The sequence below is a fragment of the Centroberyx gerrardi genome, chromosome 21 (assembly GCF_048128805.1).
Source record: "Centroberyx gerrardi isolate f3 chromosome 21, fCenGer3.hap1.cur.20231027, whole genome shotgun sequence".
Lineage (NCBI taxonomy): Eukaryota > Metazoa > Chordata > Actinopteri > Beryciformes > Berycidae > Centroberyx > Centroberyx gerrardi.
In genome coordinates, this window is record NC_136017.1 from 9,837,807 (window position 1) to 9,860,772 (window position 22,966).

The window sequence follows — 22,966 nt, forward strand, 5'->3', positions numbered from 1 at the left end:
ACTTGTGTGTATTTCTTTGTGCATGTATGTGTGTATGTGTGTGTGTGTGTGTGTGTGTGTGTGTGTATAAGTGGTTGGCAATTAGATATTTTTGAAGGCCAAAACCATTTTGCAGGAGAGGAAAAAAAGCAATTTATCAGCTTTTTTTCCCCCTTTTTTCTCTAAATGCGTACAACACTGAATGAAATATAAGATACACTTATTTGGAATGTATTAAAATAAGATCTAGCGGCAGACCTCCACTGTCAGTCATTTCTACCCTGGACCCCTCTCATTTATTATCACATTGGATTTTAAACAAACAGAGCAAATTTAATGAAATTCAATTCAATTCATAATTCATATCAGACTGCACAGCATAGGAACACTAGCTGAAGAATGTGCACTAACAGAGATAGGCCCTACTAATTACAAATTGTAAGAATTAGTAACGGATTTACCAGAATCATGATAGAGTAGTTGCAATTTTGTGTGAAATTTTAACTCAAATGTACATGGAGAATGGAGGATTTGATTAGTGCTTGTAAGGTGGCTGCCTGTCAAAATTTCATTATGGAGCCGACAACGCAAGAGTGCTCCACACAAATATTGCAAGACTGCTCCCCTGAATAGCTTCAGGGAACACTGCCATGTATTTCCAGCACAATTAAGTGTAGTTGACCATAATTGGCACTCACATCCACCAGCTACTGGTTGTTTATGCAAGCCCTCATCAGGCCTAATCAGCCAAACCGGTACTTCAGTCACCCTGTGTGTGTGTGTGTGTGTGTGTGTGTGTGTGTGTGTGTATGTGTGTGCTATACCAGTCTTGAGAACTATCTGTTGCTGGGAGCGGTGCAGGGCCATGTAGGGCCAGACTGTCAGCAGACAGTTATCAGCCGTAGCGCACACCTCCACCTGAAACCTGGAGAGAAGAAGAGAGGCAGAGTGGGAGAGAAACATAGAGAGAGAGAAAATCAAATTAGCCGATTGATTCAACAATCAATTGATCTTAGTACTTAACAAATGTTTCTCTAAAACATAATGTGCTCGCAAGAGTGTAACAACTCAGAGAGCAACATGAACTTTAGCTTTCACGGTCGAAGTCTAGTGGTTAGACAGATCGCCCTTCAGCTGGAAGACGCGGGTTCAAGCCCCCGTGTCTGCAAGTATCCTCCCAGCTGAAATGTCCTTGAGCAACACACTGACTCCCTAGCAGCTGCAGAATGGCTGTTCTGTAGCTGATGCTGCGCTCTGACTCCCTGGAGGGGGAGCAGGCGATTTCCCTACAGGGATTATACAGTATCATTATTATAGCATGTTAACTAACAGCGAGCTGCTGCATTAAAAAGTTTACATTTCACTCAACAACATTTATGTCAGGTGATGTGGAACTCTTGCTTTTTAACTACCTATTTTAGTGCATTATGTTCCTTTATACTTACATTGTGTTGTTACACCCAGTACATTATGATTTAGGGAAACTTTCATGACGTACCAACATGGCATTATCGTTTACTTTGACTGCTTTTCCATAGTTTAATACACAGTTGTACACAGTTGTTGTTGTGGCTGTAGTGCATTTAATTGCTACCAAAATAACAACACCTCATACTACTGTGGCCTGTTTGCTGTAAAGAAAATGTTTTATTGTAGGACCATGGCCGTGTTTCGGAGAGGAGTCATGCGTTGACAGAGATGGAAGAAATATAGGTCAAGTGGTGAAGGTGGTTGAGGTAGCTTGTTACAGAGAGTTGATCACTATGGGTGATACTGGAGGAGAGGGGAGAGAGGAAAGAGAAAGATATAAGAGAGATAGCTATGGAAAAGTAGAAGAATGAGAGAGAGAGAGAGAGAGAGAGGTGGTCAGTGAAGGGGATAGACAGATTAATGAAAGTAGATAAGAAAAAGAGATGCAGAGTGGTGATATATGTTGCAGTGTAACAGGTTACCTGTTGTGGAGGTGGTCGGTGAAGGTGATGGTTGAACAGAGGGACAGAGGGATGGCGGAGCAGAAGGACACGGTGCAGATTAGAGAGGCTGAGCTGGCCTCCTGGTGCTGGCTGCCTATCAGATGGTTCTAGGGTTGCAGACAGGAGTGGCAAAGTGAGATAATTTCAAAGATCACGAAGGCATTTCTGCTTTACTTCAGAGTTAAGTGTCAGTGAGAGCCAGGAAAGTCGATTACACTTGTCATTTCAATCCTACTTTTCTTATCCGATCACTGGATGCACACAAATCGGGTTTTTCCTCACACTGCCACAGGATCTTTAAAACTAGATATGAGAGATGTCAGGCTCGCATTGTGACTGGAATCCTACGCAGTCGTGATGATATCTAGCCACAGTGCGCATACAAGTAATGAAATGAGAAGGAGAAGGAGAGGGAGAGCGGGTAAAAGTAAAAAGTAAATGCAGACACAGATTTAAATAAATACAGCCACAGGAGATGCATAACAGCCATTTTCAGGCTAGGTGTGGATATGCAGTAACGTGATCTCATATAATCCATGTGAGCCAGATTCACACCAACTTCATAATTTCAAATGATGGGTTACATTCACTCATTTCATTTTATTTCCATTGACACCAATAACTATCTAATTCTTTGAGATCGATTTTTGGTGAGGTGGCCCATCCTGACTTTTACACGACAGGGTAAACTCTGGTTTCAATACAGGACTGTACCTGGTCCTGGGCCTGGGCAGGGATGGTGTTACCCTGGGGAAAGATGACGGAGACAGGCTGCACCTTCGTCCCGTCCTCCAGTTCCACCTCACCCACTTCCGCCGATACACTGGTCCCACTGAAAAAGTGGTGAGAGGAGGTGTGAAAAAGAGAGGAGGAAGGAGAGTTAGTATGGCGTCCACTGTGTGCCATAGACTCTGACATGTCATTAGCTAATCGTCCTAGTTGTTGAGGGTTCGATGGCACAAGTCTGTGTCCATACCCTAATCGGCCAACAGGCACCTGTGAAGGACACTGCACAAGGAAAAAGACACATTTTCACCAAGCTGCCAGAACCGTCCAAGACAAATTTCCCCTCGAGTTTATCTTATCTTAACTTCTAGGTAGCAGATAAACTTGCTTTGCAGAATTCTGTATGATTTAAAACACTGTCATGTGGGCTCCCAGTGCCAAGATCTTCTCCCTGGGTAAGTTTTCCACAAAAATCTATCCATGCAGGGTACAACGTAGGGATGATAGCTTTTGATTTGGACGTGGCCACTGAGTCTTTCGGATCCACGTCGTGGCCCAGTCATTACTCGGTGGTCACTGTTGTACTCGTCTGGTCACTCACTGAAGCACAAAAACTGTCCTCTGCACTGTGCAACACTAGACACACCCATTTTGTGATCTGTGCTCCAGTCTGTCCACCTGATGTTTGATTGACAAAGAAAAAACACTAAATAAGAGAATCAGAAAATAGGACAATAGATAACTGAATATATGTGCCAAAATTTAGTAAAATAGCCTAATCCGTCAAATAAATTGATACATATTTCAATGCAAGGGATGTAAACAAGAAAATCTTAAAAGTGCTGACATAAATGGGATACCACTGTAATTGGTGAGCAAAATAATGAATAAAAAGAGAATAAATGGTTTAAGTACAGACAAAAAAAATACATGTATATAATTTATTTTTATCCATTGATTACTTTTTCCACTCAAATATAAACTTATTTGGACACTCCTCGTATAGTCGACTGTCCATTATTACTTTTCACCTTTTGTTTTCTATTATTTTCCATTGCAACCTTTATTGTCATATACTACATATTGAGCAGAAAGGGAGGGAGGGAGGGTGGGTGTGTTAACAGTATTTTTTTTGTTGTTGTTTTTTTTGTGTTTATTTATGTTGGATATTATTATTAAATATCTTTTGCTTTGTTTTTCTCAAATGAAAATGTAGACTGTGTTCTCATGTCCTACATTCTTGAAATCCTTCTTTAATAAAACATACTTGACAACAAATATAAACTTATTTATTTAAATATCTATATTTGTTGCTGGATTATCCTATTTGAGATGCTGGCACACAATGGATGCCGATTTTAGATGGATAGTAGGAGGAAGAAATGGAAAGGGAATGAATAAGTGGTTGGTCTGTTCAGGACATCCGTCTTGAGCAATTATTCAGTAGGTTCATGTGCAAGTGTATGTGCAAACAGACAATAGTACAAAATACATAGCTCAGACAAAGACATACTGTATGTATATTAGACGTACTGCAATTAGATGTAGGACCGCACAATTATAACTAAAACGATAGTCTTGATTATTTCACCAAATATTGTGATCACAAACGCAATGAATGGGAACAAAGTTAGTGAGCCTCATTCAACAGTATTCCCATTATAGACATTTGTGTAGCGGAGACAGGATAAGGACAGGAAGCTGCAGAACCCCAGGCCTGCATGTACTTATACTGGATTTTGTGAGGATTCTTGAGGTGACTGAATAGACTGGTCGTATTCCTATGAGGTGCAGCAACAATGGCAGATGTAAGTAGAGACGAATATGCTGTACGATACACACTTGACAGCTGTGACGGGTTTGCAGTGCTCATTACGAATAGTGGAGGAGGCTTAATGGAAGTCCTAGGTCTGATAGTACAGCAAGCTTTCTAAATTAAATTAAACAAACATAACACACAGCTTCAAACACAGCTCTGGCCATTTAAATGTGTCCACATTTGACACGTGAGAGATTTGATGTTCACATGTAATATTATGAGCAATTTTCCAGCAGTTTGGCTGTAGGTACAAGAGCAGCCCTTCTTCTCTTATTGTTTTAGATGTTATACAGTGGCCTGCCCCCCCAGGACATGTATTGTTGAGGAGATAGTAGTGGACGCCAGCAGTTTATGCATGCTCTGTGTTCCCCAGTTCAGTCATGGGGATGTGGGTCAGAGAACGCTGCCAGCGCTGAAATACTGCAGCCAGATTGCCGTCCACTCTGAAATCTGAATACAATGTGAGCCACCTAGGAACGTGGATTAGCTCATTGGATCACAATGTAAGCAAAATCCGACGTTAGTCCAGACCTGCCAGTTAATGAGTCCTGGCATGATTGATAAAAATCCCACTGAAATGAATAATGTAACCAGTTTATGTATGTGGCAGTGTTTCATTGGCATTCATTTAGCAACAGTGGCTCGCCACTGCCAATCGCCTCAAGCTAGAAAAATGTAAATACAATAAAAATTCATCATCATTGTTGCTCAGCCCACCCAAAAAACTGACACTACATTTGCAATTACAGCACGATTGTCCATACATCATGATGTAAATATCCAAATACGAGGCATTTGTAAACTGTAACACTTACTGGAACTGATCTTGGAACAGGGCCAGGTGTGAGCAGAAAACACTGGTGTGTGTGTGTGTGTGTGTGTGTGTGTGTGTGTGTGTGTGGGTGTGTGTGTGTGTGTGTGTGTGTAGACCAACCTGGGATATCCTGAAGCCAGCAGGGTGACAGTAGCTGTGGCGTTGCCATCCAGAGGAACTGGGGTGAGGAGGACTCGAGGGGGGAGGATGGTGATGTTGGGGAGGTGGAGGGTGACGGTGATTGACAGCTCTCGGTAGGGGTGACGCCCCTCCTCTCCTCCCTCCTCCCCCAGGTAGAGAGGGAGGGACAGCTGGGTCACTCTGCCAGACACTAAGAGAGGAAGACAAACCACGTCGAGCACTCAGGTTGCATCTAAAAGCTCATAGTCAGTGTATACTTCCTATATAACAGTATGCAACAGATATAAACAAAAACTATCTATGCTTTACTCTCAATACATAGTACAACATCAGCATATGTAGGCACAGATGGTACTGACATGGCATTCCAATGGGATTACATTTAAAAATGCTCTGAGGTAGTTTACTTCTTCAAGCCAAGATGAGTTCTGTGTCTCATGAGTTTATCCTCAATATGTTCTATTAACACATTCTTTGCGTTGTAATAATTTGTTGTGTTACGTTCAGTGCATTGTATTTGTTATATTCCTATTTATATCCTTATCTAAATATATTTGCTGCTGTAATGACCCAGTTTCCCCCCAGGGATTCTTTAAATGTCACCTAATGAAATCCAATCAAATTGCATCCTAAATTGGAAGCAGTATGAGTCTTCAGACAGAGCCTCATCTCTAAACCCTGTGTAGGGATGAGGCAGTGCAACATTCTTTCTAAAACTATGGGTCAAACCCCAAAAGGGACCACTGGCCTGTTTCTGGTGGCTCCCCACATGACAAGATTAAGTATTCTCATAAGAGCCTGGGTCCCATGGTGAAACCAAATTCCTCATTATAGGGTCCCTCACTGAAAAATATTAAGAATCCATGACTTAACGGTCTAAACTGAATGAATTAATTTGTTTTGTTTTTTTACTTACTATTAATTTTGAATTTTTGTCCTATTCTTGAAAGTGAAATGCTTTTGAGAGGTGTTATGCTGTATAAAGCTGAGTGATATGTTGTTGTTTTCTTCCTGGTGTATGGTGTGTGTGGTAGAGAGAGGTAAAGTGATATTTATTGTCATGGTGTGGTCTGAACATGTGTGTATGTGAGAGAAATTGAATGTGTTTGTGTGTGTGTGTGTGTGTTTCCAATCATCTCTGACCTATCTTGACAGCCTCGGGCTTCATGCTGACCGCCAGGCAGACGGTCTGACCGGGCCCCAGACTTCCCGATGATGGAGACACAGTGAAGACTTGCTCCTCTCTTCTGCCCCCTGCTGTTAGCGCTGCTGCACTGCAGTCAAACCACCAGCGCGCGCTCTCCCCAGCCACACTACGCCAACACACACTCTCCACGCACACTGCCCTCAGCTCCACCGTCTGGGGAGGGAGAGAGAGAGAGAGAGAGGAAAGAGGGAGATGGATGTGCAGTGGCGTGTTTATTGTTCTTTGGCTGGGGAAGGAAGGCAGGAAGAAAGAGTTGGAGAGTAAATAGGAGAAAGAAAGAAAGAAAGAAAGAAAGAAAGAAAGAAGGATACTGACAAGAATCCTGGAATACAGAAACACAGAAGCTAATAAATAAAAGAAAGAAACAAAGAATAATTTTGCATGTCTCTCAGAAAGTGGTTCAGTAAGAAAGTGTACACCACAAGACGATATTTCACTGACAGGAGTGAAAGGTGGATTTGAAATGGAAAGAATCAGAGGAGAAAAGAGGAATGAAAAGGAGAAAAGAAGGGCGGGGAGGAGAGAGAGGGAAGGAGAGGAGAAGGATTAAATGGGGGGAAAAGGATGGAAGGAAGGGTGGAAGGAAGCAAGAAAGAACGGTAAGAATGTAGCAAGATGGAAGGAGGGAGGAAAGGAAGGAGGAAATAACAGAAAAAGGTAGGGATGAATGGAGGCATAAACTGATACCTGAGTGTAAGCATCAGAGTGTGGAGCCAAAGGTTCCACGTGGAACTGGAGGCTGGAGGGGGACATTTCCAATGGGGCGCACAACACTAAAACCATTTAAAAAAGAAAATAGTATAAAAAATCCATTATATTCAGCTACCTGAATCGAGTGCCATGTTTGCAACTCGTTCATTACACACACAAATCTAACAGCATTTCAATTCTATTTTCAATTTAATTCCAATTTCCATTAAGGTAGTTAAAATATTGATGTCTCTCTTTCTCACACACACACACACACACACACTCCAACTCATTGTCAATGACTTCACCTGTGGCCTGTACGCGCCGCGACCCAATCGCCATGGTGACGGGCCGGGGGCGTGGTGTGACGATATGTTTCCTGCTGCCGGCCGACAGAGAGCAGGAGGTGGTGGAGGAGGAGGAGGGGGGAGTGGGGAGAAGAGAAGGAGGAGGAGTGGGACATCTCACACCGTTGACCATCACTGGCAGGTTGAAGTCATAGCCTGCCACCTGCAGGGAGACAAACACATCCACTTATCCGTGTTCAGTCTATCATTTCTTTGACATTCCTTGTCTTCGTCACTGACATATTTTAATGTACCACATTTGCATACAGAATTCGTAAGCATGTTATTTTTTTAATCTGGGAACAAACGTGTCCAAGCCCTGAGATGAAAAGAAGCTAGATCTCCAACTTGTGCACTTTTTACAACTTTGTTAGAGAGATTATCCTGAAATACAAAACATCATTGTCTAAACCATAGCTGGGTCAAATTACTGATTCAAATCAATGTAAATTCTCTCCTTTTTGGAAGATTTTTTAAATACCTACCGACCTACAGTACCTACCTAATATACCTATCTATCTAGGTGAGGCTGGTCAAGGTCTCACCTGGGTGGGGGAGAAGACCAGGGAGCAGTCCACTGTCTCGTAGCCCTGGAGCTCCACAACACTCACTCCTGGCTCCTGCTCTGCTCCTGACAATACACACCCACAAGCACAAACTAACACAGAAGTACACACAAGCTGAAACACAACAAACTACATGACTATATATTGTATGTCTCAGTGGTGTAAACACAGCTAATATTACCAGCATTCTATGACAGTCTGGTGTTCCCCATGCATAGATATATATAACAAATAGATTTCCCAAACTGTCACAATAACATAATAATACTACTTCATGTGTTGCATGTACAGACAGTCCTTTCTGACCCCTCACCTCTGCCAGCGGCCCCCATAAATAACATCAAAACCTGTGGGAAATACTACATGTGTACCTGCCGAGGGCCGGGGGAGGGGGAGGGTGAAGTCGGTATATTCCGACAGGTCAAAGGTGACCCGGGCCGCGGCCGACGAGCGGTTTGTCAGAGCGAACGGTATCGCTCGCCGAGAACCGGCATGGACCCCGCAGAACTGGAAGTGGGACTGAAAGGAGGGAAGGAGAGACAGGAGGAAAGTAGATTAGAGTGATAGAGCGAGAGAGAGAGAGAGAGAGAAAGAAATGGAAAGGATGGGAGGTGAAGAGTTCAGATAAAAAAAGAGATAAAAGAGGGAGTGAGAGAGAAAGAGAGGAAGTAGAGGTCAAGTTTAGAAGAAAGAGGGAGAAAAAAAAAAAACAATTGAGGAACACAGAAACTAGGACAAAATAGGTGAATGCAGTCTCTATTGCACAGGAATTATTTTTAAGATGGACAATGGCTACTAACTTAAAAAAATGGCACACAGTATAAAAAACAATGATGCACTAGTGCGCTCTTGTGCTTTTTATTAATTAGTCTATACCTGATGGGCAAACCAATTGGATTGGCATTTAATTACCTGTCATTCATGTTTTTAGAAAAGCTGCTATATATATATATTCCAATGGGGGACACAACAAAATAAATATTGGACACACAGAGGCAAACCTGCTACCAATCTTTTCATTGCACAATGACGACTTGATCAAAGAGTCAAAGAGATCAAAGAATTGAGTGAAAAGTCGCTGCATTCCTTTTATCTATTAAGTTTGAGTGAGACAACTTATCTACATATAGCTCTCTTGAAGTTTGAGAGAACAATTTAAGAATCACTTCCTGCCAAGAAAAGTCTGCGTTTCTGCGACTCCACAGCTACAGATGAGAAGAATGAAAGAGAAAGAGTAATTTGCCGCTTTCAACTAGAAGAGAGGTATGAAAGCAGTACCTCCTTGACTCCATTTCCTTCAAAGCTGCAACCCCCCTGCTGTTCCTGAACACACACACATTCACACACATGCACACACACACGCAATTTCTTTTGCTCCCTACTTTCACCATCCCCAACTCCCCTCCCCCTCTCTTCTACTTGCTACATCTACTGAGCCAAGGTATTATCACCTCCATGGGAATCAGGATGTAAAACATGCAGATGATCCAGCAGTCCATTTCAAGCTACAGTGCCCCAGGCTCCATCATTACACGCTGGGCTGTTTTAAAACCCCAATCCAAAGTTTTATTAATCATCTGAATTTTGGGGTATGTCCATATCCAGTAGACTTTTGATAGGGATATGAAAAAATAAGCTTTTTCAAAATTAAACCCATCATAAATCAAGATACTGGTTCATTACACAACAATTCCAACAAAATATTACAATGTAAACAAACCCTTCACAGCTTCAAAACATGGGATGGAAAAAATAATGAAAACTACATGAAAAAGGACTTAAACTTTGAAGTAACAATTACAAAGGCAGTTCCACAGGTGTCAGCTTTAATGGAGGCCGGACAGTCACCACTTTTATACGCGAGTTTTCAAAGCAACAAGGAGCACAAAACCTGAATCCCTGAGCAATGAAAAAAGTAATATGATCTGATGAGTCATCTTTCACCATTTTGCCCACATCCAGATGGATTTACGTTTGGAGAGAGCCAAAAGATGCCTTCAACTCACGATATCTGTTGTCAACTGGTGGTGGATCTTTCATGGTATGAGCAGCCACCTTGTGGGACTCATTAGGTCTGATGAACGCTCTGCGTGGTTGTATAACAATAAAGGAACATGAGGCCCTTGGGTGCAAACATTGTCCCCTCATGATGTTCCCATATTCCAAGATGATAATGCTCCAATACACAATGATAAACAAATTCAAGAGTGGTTTTATGAGTACCAGGATGAAGCCAAACGCCTTCCATGGCCTCAGCAATCACCAGATCTAAACATCATTTAACCTTTACAGGAAGTTCTCATTTCCACCTCCTTCATCTCTCAAAGAAACAAGGTTTTTCTTCTTGAAAAATGTCCCAATGTCCCACTACACACAGTCCAGGACAAAAGATGGCCCTACTCCTTATTACATTATTGATATTTAGCCTATATTTTGTTCGTTTTTTCCTTCCTTTTCTTTCATTTTGTCCATCCCTTGTACATTTAAACTTGTGTTATGCTGTCATACTGTAAATCCTTGTATCAAGATCTTAGTCAATCAATTTGCCCAAAAAAAAAAAAAATCAGAGAATGGCAAGTCCTGTCCTGTCTGAGATTTCACTGGTGGGGCTACCTTTTCGCTTACATCTGGATCACGGAGTAGGCCTTTAAAAGCTGCTGCTCTGAGAGAAGTTAAGGAACAAAGAGTACTGAGGAAAAGCAGAACCTTCCATTACTCAAGGGAATGTGTAGTTGATCTTCCCCTGACTTGCTGAATCAGCAGAATAAGAGCTGAACAAGGTTTTTAGTCTTTTAGATTTTATGCTTTTGTCTTTTGCTCGTTGTTTCTAATGGGCAGGACATGTTTCATGGTGCATCATTAAAACAAATGAGCTATTTCTGCGCATAATGTTGAGGTTAGAAATAGCAGGTTTTCACTTGTAGGTTGTCAGCTAGAAAATTCACTGGTGAATCTGTTCCCTCCTGTTGTGAACTCATGTTTCTCAACCTTTTTGGCCTTTCATTAGCCTAGCGGTTGAATAATCCTATTATTTGCAAAAGAGTTTGTTGAAAAGATTACATACAAGATAATGTACATGATAACATACTGTATATATACAGTATATGTCAGAAAATTATATTTTCCATATAGGCTATCATCTTGCTACCACTGTGGCCATCTTGTTTTTGGACCCACATCCTTGGTACAATCCATATTTAACATAATAGCTTTAATTATGATAAAATAATTAATTTTAATAAATTGGGGACTACATTATAATGTTTTGTCATTTCCATTTTTTTCTAGCAGTGGTGGCAATGTTCCTTGCTGTGGCTGCTGACCTGTGAATGAATACAGAGAAAACAGTGTGTGCAGACACATATAATGTAAACACACACATAGAAACTCACCACACTGATGTCGACATTCGGAGGCTCCACTGATCCGCCCACCCTGAGCTCAATGGACTTCATGTTCCTCAGAGCTATCTGTAATACACACACACACAGTTTGTGTATATTCATTTTTCTCTTTCACACAAATAAACAGACAAACCCCCCTCTCTCTCTCTCTCTCTCTTCCTCCCACCTCCACACTGGTGTCAAATTTGATGACAGCATCAGGGTTGAAGTGGATCTTGAGTGCAGCCTGCCCCCCCACTGGCACCATGCCCTCGGATGGACTCACCACCATGCCTGGCAGAGGGCACACATCCAGCACCTGCCTCACACACACACACACACACACACACACACACACACACACACACATTTGCACACAGATACATGCACAGACAAAACACACAAATGCACTGCACCTGTTACAACAACATGAGTGCATGAAATAGTTTCTGTTTTTGTCTGTGTGTGTGTGTGTGTGTGTGTGTGCACCTGGTAGTAGGCGTGTTTCTGCCCAGTGTTGTGTAAGACAGCGGTTCTGATGGAGGGCATGTTAAGAGGCACTGATCCAAACGTCAGGTGTCTCTCTGCCAGCTGGACACTGGTGGACCCAACCTGAGAGGAGGGGCGAGAGAGATAGACAGAGAGAAAGAGAGAGAAAAAGCAAAGGGAGGCATTGGATTAACACATTTTGGCAGCGTTAAAGGAAAAATCCACCCTCGGACTCACACACTGTTATATATCATCAGTCTGTGATGTTCAGTGCTTTCCAGGAGTTATTTTGCGATGAATCCTGCCTCATTCTCTTCTACTTCAGTTAGTGATTTCCTACCTTTCCCAGAATGACTTTTGATAAATCTCCAGAAAACAGGAGTGAGCCTGTTGCATTCAGCCGTCGGTTATAGGTGAAGGTGGAGAGAGGGATAGCAATCATGATAGCGGCATAGTAAGAGCGAGAGAGTGAGAGTTTTCCCAGTCGAGAAAAAAAGAAAAAGCGACATTACTCAAAATGCAAAATGCCTTGTGGCTGCATTGCATTATGGACTGTTGACGCTACTGTCAATGGAGAAATTGGTATCTCTGCCTCTTCTACGATGGATAGAAAGGAATCTAGTCTTGAAAGAAGCTGTTGCTCTTTGATTCTGAGGGACTGACACTAAAACCTGATGTTTGTCATTGATGTTTTAGATAGCTGAAAAATTTTCGGCTATAAAATGCCATTGTAGTTGCGCCGGAGATACCTCGAGGTGATGTCACATCATCGACCAGTTATCTGCAGGAATAAGAAAACTACAGCACCAAACAACAAAATGGGCCAAGAGATGATACATTGCTAGCTGTTTTTTAAGGTGGATGATTCCTTCAAAGCCATACTCTACCCATTGAGCTATCCAAGCCCACAAGTAATAAGCAAGAGTAGATCACACAAAATTAACCTTCCCGAAGTTGGACACAGACCTTGGCGATGCAGTGCAGGCGTTGCGTGTTGCCTTCGTGGACACAGAGGTCAAAGTCTCCCTCTGGAGGAGAGGAGAAGGACGGCTGCCACACCACCTCACAGTCCAACTCCCTCAACGCCTCCACTGTACCTGGGGAGGGGGGAGCAGAGATGTGTTGTATTCAACCTTTATTTAACCAGGTCGATTTTATCTATACATAAGCTTTACGTAACCAGGCAAATGAATTCATTAGAAATTCTTATTCACAATAAAGGTCATGGAGAGAAACGGAAAGAGAGACCAAATATGAGAAGCAGAATGGATGAGGGGAGGAAATGAGACAGAGGGAGAGGAAGAGAGGGAGGACAAATGTCTCTCTTGACAGCAGGCTTTGAAAATGTCAACACATTTACACACAATACAACCCCAGGGACAACAACACTCTCCCTGGGCTCTCGAAAGGGTTTCAGTGACCAACATGGGTTGACTGATTGGAAATACCACATCAGTATGTTGAAAATTCACAATGAGACACAGCGTCTCTCTGTCCCAGTTTGAAAGAAAACCCTGCAGACTGGTTCCTCTCATACTCTGACCAAGCCATGAGGTCAAACTACAGTGTGTTTCAGCTGGACTGAATTCAGCATCTGGGTCTGGGTCTGAAAATAGTTAAAAAATACACTTGGCTGGGACATGTTGATGGCCCATCAACACTGTCGGTTTGAATCTGGCCTTTCCTGACCTTTGTATTTCTTTCCCCCAATCTTCTCTGTTACCCTCTACTGCACACTATCAAATAAAAAAGCAATGCAGTAAAACTGAGCTGCAGCTGTAGCACCTGTAGCTGGTCGAATGGAGAATAGCATCCCTCTCTCTGTGACGACCGGCCGCCACGTGAAGTCGGCTGCATGGTTACGGCGGTTTCTAAGGGTGATGGAGCTCCTGTATCCTGATTGGGCCAGCAGGGAGGGGGAGGGGCCGAGGACCAGCTGGGTGGCGGACAGTTCCAGAACCACGGGAACGACCTTAGCCTGGACCAGCACCTGACCAATGTGTTGCTGGTTCACCGAGTAGGAGACGGGTCTGGGGGAAAGAAGCAACACATATAAACAAACTTATGTATATTTATGTTGCTGTACACATTCCGTTCCCTGCACCTCTAATGTAACTGTATTTTAGTGAGGAGCAGCGAAAACGTCCCCAAACGTCATTTTCTGATACTATACTTGTGATGACCTCTGGACCTCTGGACCTTATAGAATTGTGGTAGACAAACACACACTTGAATATTGCAAGTAATTCAATAAGATTGGCAGCTAAATACCTAAAATGCAAAGTGCTATTGTAATGAAAACACCTACTGTGCAAACACATTGGATGTACCTTATGAGATTTCATTTAAACATTTCCTAGATCAGGCTGTTGGGAGAAAATGTCTGAAAAAAAAACTATGATGCTAAATTTGAAATTGTGTAATGTGATGTCAGTAAACGGCATACAGCGCACTTATGTTTCCCAACCCAGCCAGTCTGTGATCACTTTATTCCAAAGGATATCAAAGGCATGAGAGAGGCAAAAGACCCAACGTTGGTGAGTCCAGTTTTCTCTGGATGGAGCGCTCGCGTTGATATGTAGGAGACAGTTTGTATCTTACTCTCATTTTGATTCATCACTTCGTGTCGGATTTAGGCTGATAGGTTGGGTCTATTTTTACATAATAATCATACCTAGCGCAGCTTAAATTTGTCCTCACCATCCTTGAACCTTGTCAACACAACGAAAACTGTGTTGAGCTCCTTCCATCACCAACCTGTAGAAGTAGCCCAGCTTGTTGCTCTGAAACATCAGGGGTAGGGTGGTGCGGGACATGGGTGGCAGAACGTGGGAGAGGGGCGAGGAGCCCTGCAGCTCGGGGCAGTCCACCTCCAGCTGCACCCAGACGCACACTGACAGATGGTTGGCCAGCCTCATCCTCTGAACACACACCGACTGCACACACACCTCGCCGTAGTCCACCAACAATGGGCCTTATGAGTGAAGACAGAGGGGAATTTGAAGCTTCAAAAATGTCATACAAACTCCTATTATTATATTTTATATATTTATTAGACAGACATTTTTTTGGGATGCCCCAGGTCCCCATCTGAAATATGATCCTTATCCTCTAGGGAAAACTTGCATTGTAGATTTTTGTTGTTGCTGTTGTTGTTTTTGCCATTGCAGTGACTGATGTGTCTCTATGAAATCACCTAAAACTACTTGGCAGAGCTCCTGAGCTGTGAGAGTCCTGCTGCAGTCTGCCACCTCCTGGCTGGTAGAGGGAACTGCATGCATTACCTCTGTCACCTAGAGAGAATGCAAGAGATAAAGGGGTGACTGAAATAGACAAATCTTCTTGAGTTCTGAAGACTCAATTTTCCATGGCAAATCCCTTCTGGTTGATGATAGACTGGTAAATTTCACACCCAAAGCAGCAAGGAAGGAAAATAATGACATATGCTGATTTAAAGCAGCCTAAAGAGACTATAAAATCTAGTGTTAATGGCTGTTACTTACTTTTTACATGTCAAAATCAAATCTGCATAGGTAACTTAAATAATCTTTCTTTACACCATGTTGGATCTCACCTGACTGTTGCTAACCTGCCAGGCGACGGACGCCATGTCTAGCGTACAGCTGCGGTTGGTTGCTGGTGGAGTGTTGCTACACCGACCTGGCTTGGTCTCTGGGATCTTATTAATCTCCAGGTCCCTAAGGAGGAGATTAGGAGGGACGAGACCCTGAGCCGGAACAATCCCGATGTCCACCTCGTCCTCCACTTTCCCCTGCCGTCTGGCAACCAGAAACAGCAGAGAACCCGCTTTAAGGCCCTGTGTTCCCCGCACATCTCATTTTGAACTGGCAGGGATCAGCAGAAGCTTAGGTCAAACGCTAGCCGTGGCTCCTGCTGCTGCTGCGTGACTGACGACTGAAAACCAATTTGAAGTGCAGCACTCTTTTGCTGAAGTTGAAATATTTCTTTCAGCACCTGATGCTCTGACTGCTAAAATGATGTTTTGTGCTCAGTGCTGTCAGAGATGGCAGTGCCTTCTTCCCATTGAAAATAACACGACATAAAAGCTAGTGCTGTAAAGATGGAGATATACGTTAGGACTTTTTGATGACTATAACTCAAAACTATCTTCACACCGTCCGCTCTATCCTATCCACAAACAGAAAAATGATTTAAAATTTGAAAAGTACAACTGTCCAACACACATCTTTTTGACACAATGATTATGAGGTTGACTGTTAAGATAATTTAACTAACTGAAGTCTTAGCACTGCCATTGCCAACACCCCACTTGCAAAACTGGCTGAGTGAGTGAATGAGTTATGTTTCAGACCGCAACTCAAATTGTCTACTTTTCACCTTCCCAGGACCCCGGCTCATTTAAACTGACTCTTACTTGGCTCTGTTTTGGGTTCCAACTCATATTTCAAGAAACGCAGCTGTGAAGCACCGTGATGGATCAGCATGTAGGTGGCAGGGTGGCCTAATGGTTAGAGTCACTGCCCCATATTGGCCACAGGTTTTATCACAGACTTGTGGCCTCAGCACAATCCAAATCCAAGTAAGAAATTCAGTCATCAGCAATTATTATCAAGCCAGGTACAGTGAGGACATAAATATCAAACTCCACCTGTCCTTGATGCTCTGCAGGTGAGTTTGTCTGAGTTGTTTGATGAAGTCCATGTAGATCTGTTCATGTCTCTGTCTCTGCTGCTCCTCCTCCTCAGTGAAGGCATAGTCGGGGTCCACATAGCGGTAGCGTCTCACACCGGTGAAAATGGTCCTGAGTGGGATAAGCAGAGGAGTGTTGGGGAAACACACGAAGACAAGCAGTGCTTCCCATATATCCCGCAGAAATGGTGGGCCCCCACAGCTAGAGGGTTTTACCACTATTACAAAATGACAAACAAAAACAAACAAGCTAAACAAACAAATATAGGATCAATGTTTAAATATATCTTTATGTCATAAGAAGCTAACTGGAAATAAGGTGGTGACTTTCTAACTGGACCAACTACCACTGTCACCAAAATGTCTGAAATAAACTGATGAGCACAGACAAACACACAGAGAGGCACTAACACTCATTATTGTGTGTGTGAGTGTGTGTCAATATGTCTGTGTCATGGCTCCAGACTAACATTTTTTATTACCATACTGAAATGTGATTATAGTCATCCTAAAAGGAGTGTTAAGGACAAGTCATGCTTCAAAATGAAGAATGTCTACTTCTTCTTTCTTGGGCAATTTCACTTTGTTGCATTTGTGGGGTGCTGAACACAAACATTTTTTATGCGTTCGCCCTGCTCTAGGAAAACACATACTCATTGTTTTGGGTGATCAGCCAGTTCACACATGCCACTCACATAGGATACGAGCCATTTCCCAGTGATTGGCAAATTCACAAAGACTACTTGTAGACTACTTCTGAATTCACCACATGAAGAAAAAAGTATTATCAGTTGAACTAAGCGGGCTGTGTTTTGTTTTGTTCCAATGCACAAATTTGCTGCCAACCTGACCTGTACTGTGTCTGTAATTTTGTGTGTGTGTGTGTTTCTCCACCTTTCACCTGTATTGTGTGTGTGGAGAGGCAGGCCTGATGCTGGCGGCTCGGTCGTTGGGAAAGGCCACAAGCTCCTCCCCCGGTACGCTTTGGCTCCTCCCCCTGCGGTGCGCGTGGAGTCGTGTTTTGGCGGCGCTGAGCACCGCGGCGCGCACCATCCCACCGTATTGAGCCAGCTCACCGGACCGAACGTGAGGCCGCGACCCGGTGGGATTGGTCACAGCCGGAGTGATGCCTGCGAGTCAGCCAATCAAAGCAGGGCACATAAATGCATTCAAATCATGTGATTAAACAGAGCAGGACCAGCATGTTAGTGGTTAAAAATATTAGAACAATTAGCACTGCTGAATGAATGTATGTGAAACACTGAAATGGCACGTTAAACGGTATTCAGTTTCAGGGCAGATGTTCCCTTTGAAGCGAGCAGCACTCTTTTTTATTATTCACCGGGATTTAGTTTTGGCTCGGGGTGTGTGGTCTCACTGCGGCAGACAGCCGACAGGTGGAGAGTGATGGTGTGGAAGCTGCGAAGTCCTGTAACATCATCAGCGGTGTCGTCGCTCCTCCGCCGAACGACGTCACCTAAGACATCTAGCTTCTGACGCACCCGGAAACTCCCTTGCTGATGTGAAGCGAAAGACAAAACCACGTCCTGGGAAACACACACACACACACACACACACACACAGATCATACATGAGCAGCACAGAGAAAGACAGAGAGGCTATGTCTCTACTTCATGCCTAACAACACCTCTTAGCTGTTCTAAAATCACTGTAATACACAGCCTCAAGCAGCTAATTCATTTTATAATATGGCAGGTAAAACACCATTGTGATGAAAAAGAAAGCAAATGTTCAATAAATCTATTTTTTATAATTGACCATATAATAATAATATAATAATATAACAATACAATAATAACCCCAAAATGAAAACCTCCAAAATGAATAATTACAGTTCTTCCACCAAGCAATATAGTTCTTGCATGGGTAGCGGATTAATATTTAAATGAGCAGTTCCGGGTATTTTGCAACTACTTAAAGAGGAGTCAGCCAATAAGAGGTGAGGACTGGGACTATCCCTTTTTATGATAGGGATTATTTCACACTCTGCTGCTCCACCAATCGGTCAACATCTTTACCTGGCACTGCCCGGGGTCGATGGTGCCTGCGGAGGGCTCTGTGGTGAAATGTGCGGTCTTGCGGAAGCGGAAGTTGACGGGAAGCTGAGGACAGAGGTTCTGCAGCACACACAGCAGATCCACGCGCTGTCCTCTCACACAACTGAGGAAGTTGAAGCTTTGAGAGGGACTGGGCACCAGAGACACAGGCAGGCCTGAGCCTGTCACCGCCAGCTCCACACTGCTGTTGCCTAAGGAGGGAAGAGAAAGACAACCTGCATCAACAGTGTGATATTAACTATACTGATTAAATGGTCTTTGTTATGTCAGTGCACTGCTGGCTTACAACAGTGCAGAAGCAGTTCAGAAGTATGCAAAGACAGGCAATATATGAGCTGCAATAGTTCTTTACGCCACTAGGGGACACCCTATCATCACAGGTGCCACGGTTAAAAAGTCATTTCCCACATCTTGTCTGTGGAAGGTAGAGGTAACATTAAAACATGTCGGTTCTGTTACTGTGATGGCAGTGGATAGCATTGAGTTCAAAACTATTATTGTAAAATGAGTTTATTTTTAGCATATTAAAACTATAGCTGAGTTTTAGCTCACAAAAGTCATCAGATTAAGAGGCTCAACCCCTGGGAGTGGGCTGTCAACTTGTAACAGCATCAAAGCAGCAGATGTGTTTACAGATGTGGGCAGGTACATGAGTGAATATGAGTATGAGTGTGTGTGTGTGAGAGTACCATTGTGGTGTGTGAAGCCATGTTTGCTTCCCACAGACTCAAACAGCAGGAAAAGAGAGTAGTCTTGCCGGCTGGCTGAGTAAGCACGCTTCTTCTCTTCAGCGGGTCTAAAAGAGACAGCAACTAAGGTTATAGTAATTTACTAAAATTGAAACTAACACTAGACATGGCATAATGTTTACCTAACTGGAATAAAAACTCACTATCTGCTCGCTACACTGCTCCCTACAGTGCTCATTGACTCAGGAGAGGATAATATCCTATTTGGAATTAATTAGGATTTGATGAGGAAGTATTCCAGTAAGCTTTTATACTTTGGTCAAAAAGAGCCTTTAGTTTCGCTCCAGCTTCCTGCTCATATGCTGGATCTCACTTGCAAACTACGTTAAATATAGTAGACTGCCGCAATGGATTAATTGCTTACATTCCAAACACATCAATCTGTTGCAAGATTAACAAAACAAGATGAAACTTAAGTAGCCAAACAATAATTAGCTGGCAGTTCGACATCATTAGCATTCTATTCACGAATGCAAAATCAGATATTTTCTCATTGCCACTTTCTCTCCCACAACACCTTTTCTCTGTTTCTCTCAATTCAAGTACTTTATTAGCATGACTATGTATCAGAAACGATGTACTGTATAAACAAGTAAGAGTCTAACGTTGAATTTTGCGTCTCTGCGGGAATCGAACTCCGGTCTCCCGATTGAGTCTGCAATCTCCCTTCCGCATACTTTCACCCACGTGACCATAAAGCGGCGAAAAGAGCGACCGAACTACCGCCCAACAATGTGATCCGACCGGCCAACAATGCGATCCTAAAATGTAATTTTCACATTTCAAATGTTTTTACGTTCTGACCATACTGAGATGATCAATATTGGGTTTGAAACGGGTTTGAAAACGTGTAGCTACTTTTCAGTATCTCTTTTTGGCCACAGCGCCACGACCCACGCTGTGGCCAAAAAGTATATCGCATCCGTAGTGTTTTAGCACTACCATAGGGAATGAATGGAAATCGGTTTAGGGAGTTTTAGGTACGTTAAAACAAATGTATCCGTGGTGTTTTATAGCTACCACAGAGGATAGCTCTATGGAAATCGGTATGGGGAAGTTTTGGCTAAAGAAAATATACCACATTAGTAGCGGCAGAACGGTCAAAATAGAGCCATTTAGAAGCTTTAGTTCTGCATACACACTCACCCAACTCCTCGTTAGTATAGTGGTGAGTATCCCCGCCTGTCACGCGGGAGACCGGGGTTCGATTCCCCGACGGGGAGGGTTACATTTTCATTTTTTTCACAGCTGTAAATGATCTTTGTACCATAGCTATCCTTTACGTGGCTATTCCTTTAACATGAATACTGAGGCCATTGGATACTTACACTTGGAAACACAATTAAAGGTAAGACTTTTGTAAGACATGTACACACACACACACACACACACGCTACCTCTTGCAGAAAGGGCTGAAGCGTACTGCCAGGGTGGTTTTATCATACGGTCCAAGTCGACCCTGGTTTGGGACACACACTAAGACCTGGGAGGCGTCCTGAGTGGCCACGCTGCCCCTCTCCATCCTCCCCAGCAGTGTGGCATCTGTGCTCTTCTGGAGGTCCGTACCCTTAATCAGAGTCACAGTCTCATTGTGTTTTTTAAGTTCAGTACAATCGCCTACCTATCCATCTCCCAATCAATCCACACTCCTAGCTTTTTCCTACCAATCTACAAACTATTCAGATATATTTCTATTTACCTACCAACCTACCTGTCTATTAACCCAACTGCCTACCCACCCACACACCCCCCATTTACCTGCCTAGTTCCCCACCTTCGTACCTACTTTGCTGCATACCTATTTTTTCCTTTCAACTCACATACCACCTAGCCACTTATGCTGCTATACTTCTATGCCCCTACCTAGCTACCTTCTTTCTATCAGCCTACCTACCCACCTGCTTACCTCCTTCCTACCTACCCAGCCACAGACTTGAGGGTGGAGCCCCAGCATAATAGCACAGCTTTAGGTTTTATTAAGCAATGGAGGAATGTTAAAGCTGTTAAAGCATGTGTTTATGCATTACACAAAACATATGTTTCATCACTCACCACCTCAGTCCCAGCAGCGGTTTCCTGCAGCAGGCTGACCCAGTCGCAGGCCTGGGGTCCGTTGTTCCTCAGAACCACATTCTCCACACGGGACGTCCCAAAGTAGACAGGTCCAAACCACAGACAGGACAGTGGGGCCCCCTGTAAAACGGCACATTGTTATGTTTTGTTCAGCGAGGAAAACACGCACAAGTATTTACCAGGACTACAAAATACTGTACAAGGACTACAATCGTGGGTCTTACCCTCACTCACTACTACAGGCAACAATAGTCACCCAAAATGGCAAGGGTAACGATCGTCAACAAGCTCCTGTGAACAGTGATATCTTTATTTATCTAAATACATTAGATATTCACAGTAAACTTAGCGCAATATTCCCCCAAATGAAATATCACTTGAACTACTGGGATACCTGGAGGTCATAGAGCTCAAGGCACTGGTCCACCACCTCAGCCCTGATACTGAGAACGACAGCGGAACAATTCTGGAGCTTCACCCTGGGACAGAGGGAGGAGGAGGAAGGCAGGAGAGAGAAGACATCTTTTGTACAGAAAATAGGGGACTCCATCAACATTTAGTGTCCTAACCCTTCAAAAGGTAACTCTCAGTGTTTAAAGTTGCCTCGCTATCAATCAGTTCAGTTCAGTTGTCTTACAGTGCTTCCTCCTGAATCCGCCTGGGTCTGTCTGTGCGCAGTTCAACTTTCAACCACTGAGTGGCGCCAGCTGCTATGACTCCACTGCAGGGTGACAGTCTGACTGAAGGGTCTCCGCTGTACTGCACCTGAAACATTCCTGGAAAGCACACACACACACACGTCTCAGTGGGTTTGCAGAGTAATCCTATGGCGAGAACAAATGGATATGCTTACTATAATAGCTATAATATCCTCTTGTCACTGACAAAAGTATCTGCTGTAAGCGACATGCTCTTTCCAGCAGTTAAGAGGCGCAGATAAGATGTCGATGCTTTCAGGCAAATTTAAGCTTTGGTTTGTATGTAGGGCTGCAGCTATCGATTATTTTAGTAATCGAGTATTCTACCGATTATTCCATCGATTAATCGAGTAATCGGATAAGAAATACTTTTGCTTTATTAAAGAGCAATAGTAAATATACAAAAGAGAAAAGCTGTCCGCACGAAGCTGTCCATACGACACTGTGATTTACTGAAAACGAGGTGAAATAATAATTATTATTGATATTTATTACTAGGCCTAAATATCATACAAGTTCATAAGACTGGCTAATGTACATTTATTTATTATGTTGAAGGGTTG

At 43.1% G+C, this 22,966-nt stretch overlaps 1 protein-coding gene and 1 non-coding gene across 2 annotated transcripts in view; one reads left to right on the top strand and one right to left on the bottom strand.

The window, feature by feature from the left end:
* The window catches only part of LOC139917694 (cilia and flagella-associated protein 47-like), a 59,559-nt gene that overhangs the window by 34,156 nt on the left and 2,437 nt on the right, over window positions 1-22,966 (bottom strand). Inside the window, exons 4-29 of the mRNA XM_078290972.1 lie at window positions 22,343-22,481; window positions 22,100-22,184; window positions 21,685-21,825; window positions 21,030-21,199; window positions 19,573-19,679; window positions 18,845-19,074; window positions 18,148-18,352; window positions 17,707-17,935; window positions 16,765-16,917; window positions 15,709-15,913; window positions 15,331-15,427; window positions 14,892-15,108; window positions 13,920-14,164; window positions 13,101-13,231; window positions 12,135-12,257; window positions 11,833-11,964; window positions 11,655-11,732; window positions 8,634-8,781; window positions 8,242-8,321; window positions 7,658-7,859; window positions 7,341-7,432; window positions 6,596-6,812; window positions 5,432-5,642; window positions 2,667-2,784; window positions 1,932-2,059; window positions 799-904 (exon numbers count right to left, since the gene is read on the bottom strand). Coding sequence (XP_078147098.1) covers window positions 799-904; window positions 1,932-2,059; window positions 2,667-2,784; window positions 5,432-5,642; window positions 6,596-6,812; window positions 7,341-7,432; window positions 7,658-7,859; window positions 8,242-8,321; window positions 8,634-8,781; window positions 11,655-11,732; window positions 11,833-11,964; window positions 12,135-12,257; window positions 13,101-13,231; window positions 13,920-14,164; window positions 14,892-15,108; window positions 15,331-15,427; window positions 15,709-15,913; window positions 16,765-16,917; window positions 17,707-17,935; window positions 18,148-18,352; window positions 18,845-19,074; window positions 19,573-19,679; window positions 21,030-21,199; window positions 21,685-21,825; window positions 22,100-22,184; window positions 22,343-22,481 — 3,989 coding nt within the window. The remainder of the gene's footprint in view (window positions 1-798; window positions 905-1,931; window positions 2,060-2,666; window positions 2,785-5,431; window positions 5,643-6,595; window positions 6,813-7,340; window positions 7,433-7,657; window positions 7,860-8,241; window positions 8,322-8,633; window positions 8,782-11,654; window positions 11,733-11,832; window positions 11,965-12,134; window positions 12,258-13,100; window positions 13,232-13,919; window positions 14,165-14,891; window positions 15,109-15,330; window positions 15,428-15,708; window positions 15,914-16,764; window positions 16,918-17,706; window positions 17,936-18,147; window positions 18,353-18,844; window positions 19,075-19,572; window positions 19,680-21,029; window positions 21,200-21,684; window positions 21,826-22,099; window positions 22,185-22,342; window positions 22,482-22,966) is intronic.
* Window positions 20,784-20,855, top strand: trnad-guc (transfer RNA aspartic acid (anticodon GUC)). Its single transcript has one exon. It is a non-coding gene; the product is annotated as a tRNA-Asp (tRNA).